Source organism: Etheostoma cragini, chromosome 15, assembly GCF_013103735.1.
Source record: "Etheostoma cragini isolate CJK2018 chromosome 15, CSU_Ecrag_1.0, whole genome shotgun sequence".
Taxonomy (NCBI): Eukaryota; Metazoa; Chordata; class Actinopteri; order Perciformes; family Percidae; genus Etheostoma; species Etheostoma cragini.
In genome coordinates this window covers 1,173,853-1,184,635 of record NC_048421.1, presented here as the reverse complement: position 1 = coordinate 1,184,635, position 10,783 = coordinate 1,173,853, and the positions used below count along the sequence as shown (strand labels likewise).

At 40.9% G+C, this 10,783-nt stretch overlaps 1 protein-coding gene across 1 annotated transcript in view; it reads left to right on the top strand.

Moving 5' to 3' along the window:
- The window catches only part of LOC117958295 (ral guanine nucleotide dissociation stimulator-like 1), a 43,702-nt gene that overhangs the window by 22,233 nt on the left and 10,686 nt on the right, over nucleotides 1–10,783 (top strand). Inside the window, 6 exon segments of the mRNA XM_034894625.1 lie at nucleotides 2,159–2,448; nucleotides 5,035–5,079; nucleotides 5,746–5,945; nucleotides 8,628–8,785; nucleotides 9,522–9,770; nucleotides 10,197–10,300. Coding sequence (XP_034750516.1) covers nucleotides 2,159–2,448; nucleotides 5,035–5,079; nucleotides 5,746–5,945; nucleotides 8,628–8,785; nucleotides 9,522–9,770; nucleotides 10,197–10,300 — 1,046 coding nt within the window.

The window sequence follows — 10,783 nt, the reverse complement described above, 5'->3', positions numbered from 1 at the left end:
TGTGTTGTTAGTTGTGTGTTGTTGGTTGTTAGTTGTGTGTTGTTGGTTGTGTGTTGTTAGTTGTGTGTTGTTGGTTGTGTGTTGTGTGTTGTGTGTTGTGTGTTGTTGGTAGTGTGTTATTGGTTGTGTGTTGTGTGTAGTGTGTTGTTGGTTGTGTGTTGTTGGTAGTGTGTTGTTGGTTGTGTGTTGTGTGTAGTGTGTTGTTGGTTGTGTTGTGTGTTGTTGTTTGTGTGTTGTTGGTTGTGTAGCCTGCAGCGTGGAGGATCATCTGATATTATTATCATAACAAAGCGTTTGCACAGTCATCGCATACTCAGCATGATGGTTATGTGGTTATGAGTATAAACAGAAACTACCTCGTCGCCGTGAGTCATCGCCACAGAGACTCAGGGATGGAGGTGGACGCCATTTTAGACTTCCTCACTGTTCTTGGCCATAGGCTTATTGTATGGGGGGGGGGGCTACTACAAAAACTGGCTTTTTTAACTCAAATATCAGGTATATTCTGTATAAATGAGGGTTATTGAGCATGAATTCCAAAAAGTAGTAAAACTAGTAAGGTGGTGGTAGTGGAAACTAAAAAGAAATCTGAAAAAATGACAATAATGTCAATTTTTTGTCTGTTTTTGACCCAAGAGGACAACACAAGGGTTAATGTCGTTGGCTGTCGTTTTGTGCAGGTACCAACTTAAAAAAATACCCAAAACGAAACCCTCCCTACCTACAGGCGTTTATCAAATCGTGAGTATATTGTTATTAGAAATTGTTACATCCCTGTTGGCCGCACTTGGCGTTAAAACAACACCCTCCTGTTGTCCTTGGGTCAAATCTGACCCCTTTAATAAACGTCTATATCTGAAATATGAGTTTCTTTTTAACCAAATTACCACAGTAATGGATTGGATTCCTTCCAACGCTCTTTATAATACAACTGATCACTTTCATTCCTCTGATCTTAACCATTGGTCAAAATAATTCATAATTTCCGGCTTTTTTAACTCTAATATTAGGTATAATTGTATATAAATGAGGGTTATTGACCATGAATTCCAAAAAGTAGTAAAACTAGTAAGATGGTAGTGGAAACTAAACGCGTTAAGCTTCTCTGCTCCTCATATCTGGAACAATCTTCCAGAAACCTGCAGATCCGCTGCTACTCTCAGCTCTTTTAAATCAAGACTGAAGACCTTTTTCTTTTTGATGTTGCCTTTCTTTAAATGTTTTTTATGTTTAATTTCTTATACGCTGTAACCTTTATTCTTGGTTTTTATCTGTTTTTATTTTTTAACAGTTTTTTAACTGATTTTGTGTAAAGCACTTTGAATTGACCTGTTGCTATAATGTGCTCCACAAATAAAGCTGCCTTGCCTATCCAATTGTGAGCTGATTATGTTGTTATTCAGTGTGCCGATGTGCTGTAACAGCAGCAATCGGCACACTGTCTATTATCGGCCGTACTTATTATTATCATTCCGCCAGATTTTTGACCCGCTATTAGTCCCGAAGCGTTGCCTAGACGCGCACACACAATACATTAAAACGTATGTAATGATCGAGAATGGTCTGCTATGACTTTTCTAAGAGATTTGCCACGCGGTTTTCCCGAAATCGGCAAAAATACGGCGAAAAATGTCTCATTGACTTGAATGGGAAATGTTCCGGAAATCGCTCAACATCGCTCAAAACCCCCCCTCTTTGGGACTGTGCTGTACCGCCATACTTTAACGTAGAAACGTGATTCAAAGTTTAAACCGAAGACAAGACTTTGGTGTTTATTGGGCAGAATGGGCGTTCAGATATCAACCATGGTTTCTCCTAAATCACAGTTTAAGTATCGTCCCGTTTTCAGACCGTCTTAGATTTTCCATTGTGTGTGTATGTGGTGGGATGTTCAGAGCTAGAGTCGAGGACAGACTGGGGGGGGGCTGCCGTACGGATCTTTGGAAGTTTCTCAAACAAAGCTCTCTCTCTCCTCCTGTTTTAACTCTTCAGACATCATGGTTTGACAAAATGAAGGAAATCTTTTTTTCCGATCGCAGACATGTAACTACGGAGTCCTAAAGGACTGTTTTTTAAATGGAGTCTGGTTGGTTCAGCGCTAGCTACTTCATACTTGTTTCTGGGAACCCCCATTATTTCTGTCCTCTTCATTCCCCAGAACCCGGTGCAGGAGTGGGGCGAGGAGTTTGAGGACGGTGCTGTTTATGGGGTCACGTTGCGGCGGGAGCCCGTCCCCTCCCCCCCCGACCACGGGGAGGACAGCCCGTGTTGCGCCTTTGTGCAGTACCGGACCTGCAAGGTGCGGCGCCTGAAGGCGGCGACCCTGCACCTCCTGGTGAAGCAGCTGCTAGACCCCGACTGCCAGGAGCAGGACTACAGCAGGATCTTCCTCTCCACGTACAGAACCTTCACCGGGACCGCCGAGCTCATAGAGCTGCTCTTTCACCGGTACCGTCACCTGTGTTCCACGTTTGGTTTTCTTTATGTGATAGGCTGATAGCTTTGGGAACTCCGAGTGGAAATGTTAAATTAACATTGGATAATAACTCATTCCTGTTTAAAGTAATAATACAATGGGTATCATGGTTGTTAGTTTTTTAAAGGTTAGGGGAATGTAAAAAAGAACGTTAGGGGAACGTTGTCTGAAGGTTGCAATGTTAGGGGAACGTTAGGCTAATGTTAGGGGAACGTTAGGGGAACGTTAGGGGAACGTTCTCTAAAGGTTGAAACGTTAGGGGAACGTTAGGGGAACGTTCTCTAGAGGTTGAAACCTTAGCATAATGTTAGGGGAACGTTAGGAGAACGTTCTCTAAAGGTTGCGACGTTAGGGGATTTGTTAGGGGAATGTTCTCTAAAGGTTGAAACGTTAGCATAACATTAGGGGAACGTTTAATAAGGGTTGCAACGTAAGGGAAACGTTCTCTAAAGGTTGAAACGTTAGCATAACGTTAGGATAATGTTAGCTTAACATTAGGATAACGTTAGCATAACATTAGGGGAATGTTCTCTAAAGGTTGAAACGTTAGCATAACATTAGGGGAACGTTTGCTATGGGTTGCAACATGAGGGAAACGTTCTCTAAAGGTTGAAACGTTAGCATTACGGTAGGATAACGTTAGCTTAACATTAGGATAACGTTAGCTTAACATTAGGATAATGTTACCATAACATTAGGGGAATGTTCTCTAAAGGTTGAAATGTTAGCATAACATTAGGTGAACGTTTACTAATGGTTGCAACATGAGGGGAACGTTCTCTAAAGGTTGAAACATTAGCATTACGGTAGGATAACGTTAGCTTAACATTAGGATAACGTTACCATAACATTAGGGGAATGTTCTCTAAAGGTTGAAATGTTAGCATAACATTAGCTGAACGTTTACTAATGGTTGCAACATGAGGGGAACGTTCTCTAAAGGTTGAAACGTTAGCATAACATTAGGATAGGGTTAGCTTAACATTAGGATAACGTTAGCATAACATAAGGGGAACGTTTGCTAAGGGTTGCAACGTGAGGGAAACGATCTCTAAAGGTTAAAATGTTAGCATAACGTTAGGATAACGTTAGCTTAACATTAGGATAACGTTAGCATAACATTAGGGGAACATTCTCTAAAGGTTGAAATGTTAGCATAACATTAGGGGAACATTTGCTAAGGGTTGCAACGTGAGGAAACGTACTGTAGAGGTTGAAACGTTAGCATAACTTTAGGATAACGTTAGCATAACATTAGGGGAATGTTCTCTAAAGGTTGCAACGTTAAGGGAACGTTCTGAGAACGTTCTTGGAACCAAAAACTGTGGTTTGATGAAGAGACTGTGTAGCCAATAAGCGCATTTCCCAAAATATTGAATACTTTTTTTAATAGTCAGCTGAAGGAGATATCCCTCCCATTCAAATTCAAAGTCACACACTCTTCAGTTTCTCTCTACCTTAGAGTCTCTAGCTAACGTTTTTAGCATAATGTAGCCTCATTCTCCGTTTCTCTTCACCTGATCAGAACGTACATGCTCCTCTTTTTTTGTTTTCGGTAAACATGATGAGGAGCCACAGGTTAGTGGCTTTGTGCTGGATCCTGCGGAAACCAGTTTGGTGGTTGCACGTGCAAAGTCACCGTGCTGCGTCAGGATCTTTTTATGTGTTATTTTTACTGACAAAGAAGCTTTGATGTAGTAATAAGTATTTAGAGAACTTTAGAGAACATTAGGGGAACGTTCTCTTAAGTTGCAACTTTAAGATAACGTCAAAATACTGTTAAGATAACGTCAAAATAACGTTAAGATAACGTTAGGGAAACGTTCTCTAAAGCTTGCAATGTTAGCATAACGTTAGGGTAACGTTAGATAAGGTTAGAGGAACGTTAGGTAAGGTTACGTGATTGTTGTGGGCAAAAATACTTATTTATGCGGCACGTTTTCTTAAAATATTCGCGATAGTAATGAACCTTTATGCGATGAAATTGCTGGAACTTGTAAAAACTCAGGTTTGATAAAAAAGAGATTGTTCCTAAAATGTTAAATTATTCTTTTAATAGTCAGCTGAATGAGATATTCAATGTCAGACATTTAAATTCACACCCTCTGCTTCACTTTCTCTCTACTTTTGAGTCTCTAGCTAACGTTTTTAGCATAGTGTAGCCTCATTCTCTGTTTCTCTTCCCCTGATCAGAATGGTCATGCTGCATTTTTTTTTTCTAAACCTGATGAGGATCCACAGGTTGGTGGCTTTGTGCTGGATCCTGGGTAAACAGGTTTGGTGGTTGCACATGCAAAGTCTCTGTGCTGCGTCAGGATCTTTTCATACGTGGTTTTCCCTGACGAAGCAGCTTTGATGTCGTAATGAGTAGCTCTCAGCGGGGGCTCGTTATCCCGAGGCTCCCAACAACAACCATTATGCACAGGGCGCCTGTAGACTGTGGTTAGCAGGTACTGAGGTCAGGCGTCGGGTAGCTGAACAAATAATAATTAAAGAATATGAAGAAGACAGATGAGGATGACTGAGTCTGTTTGTCCCCGTCCCCTTTCCCTCAATAGAGAGAATGAGGCCTCATATCTGGACAACAGTGAATGCTACAGTAGGTAAGTGGATGACTTTGGAGTTTACAATGTGTTTAACCCTCAGGTTGTCCTCATGTTGTCCCCATGTTGCCCTCATGTTGTCCACATGTTGTCTTCATGTTGTCCACGTGTTGCCCTCATGTTGCCCTCATGTTGTCCTCATGTTGCCCTCCTGTTGCCCTCATGTTGCCCTCATGTTGTCCTCATGTTGTCCTCATGCTGTCTTCATGTTGCCTTCATGTTGTCCTCATGTTGTCCTCATGTTGTCCTTTATGTTATCTTCCTGTTGTCATCATGTTGCCCTCTTGTTGTCCTCATGTTGTCTTCATGTTGCCTTCATGTTGACCCTCATGTTGCCCTCTTGTTGTCCTCATGTTGCCCTCAAATTGACCCGTTTCAAAGTGTTTTATATTAGAAATATGGATTTCTTTCAACCAAATTGCCCAAAAAGAACATGGATGATAGATTACGAAGTACACTTTTATTTAAGAATTGATTTTAAAACCCCAAATAAGTCCCGGGTCATTTTGACCCGAGGGACGCGAGAAGGTCCCAAACATGAAGACAACACAAGGGTTAAAAAAGCAAAAAAAAAGTGATTAGTTGCACATCCCTGTTTCTATGGAGACTCTGGACTTAGAGTTGACCCTGAGTTAGAGACTAATGATTCTCCCTGTGCCCCCCCAGCCCCGTGTTGACCCTCGTCCAGACGTGGATGGACGAGTACAGCGAGGACTTCAGGGACCCCCCTCTGCACCCGGCTCTCCGGCTGCTGCTGGACCACCTGCGGATCAGCGCCGCGGTTTACGGAGACATGCGCACGCAGCCCAACTTCAGCTCTCTGGCCGGGCAAGCCGAGGCGCTGCTCCACGCGCTACAGAACGAAGGTGAGCCTCCCACGCAGCAATGCATTCTGGGATAGGAGAGAGAAAAAAAACAGCTCTGGGTTGTTTTGCATTGCTTTAACGCTCGTGTTGTCTTCCCGTCAAAATTGAAAATCAACACTTTTGTTGACGCTTTTGTCACTTTTTTGCCATTTTCAACACTACGTAACACTAACTTTTTAACTTTAGTTTCACAGTAATTTTTGGAATTTATGGTCATTAAACCTCATTTATAGGAAATTATACCTAATGTTTGAGTTAGAAAAGCAGAAATTAGGAATTATTGAGACTCTGTTTCTCTTCACCTGATCAGAACGTACATGCTCCTCTTTTTTTTGTTTTCGGTAAACATGATGAGGAGCCACAGGTTAGTGGCTTTGTGCTGGATCCTGGGGAAACCAGTTTGGTGGTTGCACGTGCAAAGTCACCGTGCTGCGTCAGGATCTTTTTATGTGTTATTTTTACTGACAAAGAAGCTTTGATGTAGTAATTAGTATTTAGAGAACTTTAGAGAACGTTAGGGGAACGTTCTCTTAAGTTGCAACTTTAAGATAACGTCAAAATAACGTTAAGATAACGTTAGGGAAACGTTCTCTAAAGCTTGCAATGTTAGCATAACGTTAGGATAACGTTAGAGGAACGTTAGGTAAGGTTACGTGATTGTTGTGGGCAAAAATACTTATTTATGCGGCACGTTTTCTTAAAATATTCGCGATAGTAATGAACCTTTATGCGATGAAATTGCGGGAACTTGTAAAAACTCAGGTTTGATAAAAAAGAGATTGTTCCCAAAATGTTAAATTATTCTTTTAATAGTCAGCTGAATGAGATATTCAATGTCAGACATTTAAATTCACACCCTCTGCGTCACTTTCTCTCTACTTTTGAGTCACTAGCTAACGTTTTTAGCATAGTGTAGCCTCATTCTCTTGTTTCTCTTCCCCTGATCAGAAAGGTCAACCGCATTTTCAACACTACGTAACACTAACTTTTTAACTTTAGTTTTACAGTTATTTTTGGAATTTATGGTCATTAAACCTCATTTATAGGAAATTATACCTCATGTTTGAGTTAGAAAAGCAGAAATTAGGAATTATTGAGACTAAAATTAAAGGAATGGATGTTGATGATAATCACAGACTGGAATATGTCAACTTTTACTCAATACTATTTCAAAAACACTTCCATTTGTTTTACAATGCTATACATTTTTACATTGATGTAGGAAAACATGAGGACAACATGAGGGTTGAAGTAGAGATGTTGGTCGCTTGTATCAGTACCTGGTACTGGAGTTTATACCCCGATCTGATACCACGTAATAAAGCCCTAAAGATAATCTACGTTACGTTAAATCAACACTTTTGTTGACGCTTTTGTCACTTTTTTGACGTTTTTAACACTACGATACACTAACTTATTAACTTTAGTTTCACAGTTATATTTGGAAATTATATTAATATTATATTTATTGTTACGACCCGGCCCGTTGTTAAGATGGGCGTAACGTAAAAAGGATGAATGTGGGTTAACCGAACAAAAGGGCAACGAGGTTGTAGTAAAATAAAGGAAGTTTAATTACTATAATAGAGAAACACAAAGAGAGTTAATGGGTGCTGCCTAATAAACAAAGATTATCCTAAACAAAACTAAAGGAGCACAGCACCCATTAACTTAACAACTTATAATATAGATAACAAAAGACCAAAAACAAAGGCTTGACACAAAATAGACTCTAACTAGTCACTCTAGTAACAGTAGTTTCTAGCTCAACAGCTTTTTAACAACAATTTATAACACAAACACAATAGTTTCTCAAACAACAATGTCTAACCGGATCGCATGGCAGACTGAATTAAGAATTCAGCCGCCCAGACTGAAGAATCCCAGTGCTTTTTGAACTCTTCCGTTGTTGATTGAAGGACGTTGATTGGCAAGATCCACAGCAGCCGCGCCAATCAACACCATGGCCTGGAACAGGGAAGTGGGCGGAGCCATCACGCCAGCCAATCCTCTCCGGGCAACCACACAGACTGATTTACATATCTAAAAACATAGGAGCTAAACTGTCCCAAAAGGCAGGAGCCGTAACATTTATATTATATTTTTCTCAACATTTGTCACTTCTTTCAACGTTGTTTTGTCATAGATTTTCTCTTCATTGATAAACGCTGATGGAAACGTTATTTGCTGAATAAATAATGAATTGTGATTAAGTTCTAGGTCATTTTATGATTGCAACCCTGCAACAAAACGCAGAAGAAGAAGTTGTAGTTCTGGGCACATAAGGGGGGGGCAGCAAAGACAGATGGACAAGGACGAACGAGGAGAAGAGAGACTTCCTGTATTTAATTGATCAGGAACTCGTGAGGGAAATGGCCGACGTCCTGCGGAGTCAATGGAAGACGCTCAGACAGAGAGACATGTCTCGAAAAAAGAGTCTCGCAGCGGTGCCGGGGGGGGGGGGGGGGGGGGGGGGGGGGGGGGGGGGGGCAATAAGAGACATCTGCATCGTCATGGCGATGTGTCGATAGCGTCGTTGTTTTCTTATTATAGCTCGATATGTCGCTGTCAGCTGGAACTTGAGCTCTATTACAACCTGTCCCATAGCGATCATGTGATGTTGTTGTGTGTGCCATCATTACCTGACTTATATCATGACTCGTGCTCTGCTTGGTTCTGTAGAAACTGAGACCAATGCCAGTCCAGCCCAGGAAGACCTGGAGCCAGAGGAGGAGGCTTCTGGGGATGAGGACTCAGGATGCGAGAACGTTCTGGACCACGGTGGCATCATGAGCTTCTCCGCGGCAGCAGTCGCTGAACAGCTCACCCGAACGGACTCCGTACGTTATGGGATATATTTTATGTTTCGGGCTGTTTCTACTCTGCATTTTTATTTTTAACCCTTGTGTCGACTTCCCGTCGACCCGCAACTTTGTGTTTTTTGGGTTGAAATTTCAACATTTTGTTGTTCTTTTGTCTACACTTTTCTCAAAGGTTTTGTAAATTTTATATAATTTTTTTGTCACTTTTTTGATTTTATTTTTTAATTATGTTTTAGTCAAAAAATAAAATGTTTCTTTTTCGTGTTTTTTCCAAGGATTTTTTTTGGGGTCAATTTTTTTCTATTATGTTTTAGTTTTGATGTTGTTGTTTTTCTCACTTTTTTCCTTTTTTTATGTTTAAGTATAAAAATAAAATGTTTCTTTTTCGTTTTCATTTTTTTCCAATGTTTTTAAAGTTTTTTCTTCACTTTTTCAGATTTTCTTTGGTCAATTTTTAAATTTTTTTTCAATTATGTTTTAGTAAAAATAATACATTTTTTTGGCGCTTTTTTGATGTTTTTTTTTTCACTTTTTAAAAATGAATATTTTTGTTGATTTTGTTTGTTTTTTTCCTGCTTTTTCGTATTTTTTTCCCCCACATTTGTCACTTTCTTCAGCGTTCTTTTGTCTCAGTTCTGATATGGAAAGTTTTTTGTAAACGGGTCAAATTTGACCCAAGGACAACGGGAGAGTTTTAGATGTTGCCTTCCATTAATGACTAAAGGCCGACGTTTTTATTTTTAATGTGCTTCAGGCTCTGTTTGTCAAGGTTGTGCCATACCAGTGTCTGGGCTGTGTGTGGTCGCAAAGAGACAAGAAAGAAAACATGTCTCCCACTATCCGAGCCACCGTGGCTCAGTTCAACGCCGTTACCAACCAGGTCATCATGTCGCTGCTCTGCCCGCCGACAGACGCCAACTCCAGCCCCACGCCCTCCGGCCGGCCCCCCTCCACGCCGGCTCAAAGGGCCCGCGTCATAGAGAAGTGGGTCAGAGTGGCACAGGTCAGTCCAGAATAAATAGGGATTACGGATTCATTAAAAAAAAAACAGCAAAACGGTTAAAACAATATTAATCATAATATAAAACTGTATGAATTGTTATATATACTGTGTGTGTGTGTGTGCGTGTGTAAATACATACATACATACATACATACATACATACATAGACACGTTTAAAGGTTTGGGATCCCTTTGAAATTTCCATTCTCCATTTTCCATTCTCCATTTTCAGTTGCATTGTTTTTTTAACCAGGGCAGTTTTCAGATTACATATTATGTGCTTACATAATTCAAAAGGGTTTTCCAATGTTTTGTATAGATATGTTAAAAACACATTTACATACGTGCATAAAAGACACTAAGACACTATGTGAACGGCAGACTGAATAAGTGAATATACTGAATGAAAGTTTGTTTCCTCTGCAGGGTTGTCGGCGGTTGAAGAACTTCTCGTCTCTCCGGGCGATCCTATCAGCCCTTCAGTCTAATGCCGTTTACAGGCTGAGAAAGACCTGGGCTGCTGTTAGCAGGTAGGGTTGATGTTAGCAGGTTGGGTTGATGTTAGCTGGTAGGGTTGATGTTAGCAGGTAGATGTGACGTTAGCAGGTAGGGTTGATGTTAGCAGGTAGGGTTGATGTTAACAGGTTGGGTTGATGTTAACAGGTAGGGTTGATGTTAGCTGGTAGGGTTGATGTTAGCAGGTAGATGTGATGTTAGCAGGTCGGGTTGATGTTAGAAGGTAGGGTTGTGTTGATGTTAGGAGGTAGGGTAGGGTTGATGTTAGCAGGTAGGGCTGCTGTTAACAGGTCGGGTTGGGTTGATGTTAACAGGTAGGGTTGATGTTAGCAGGTAGGGTTGATGTTAGAAGGTAGGGTTGATGTTAGAAGGTAGGGTTGATGTTAGCAGGTAGGGTTGATGTTAGCAGGTAGGGCTGCTGTTAGCAGGTTGGGTTGATGTTAGCAGGTAGGGTAGGGTTGATATTAGCAGGTAGGGTTGAGTTGATGTTAGCAGGT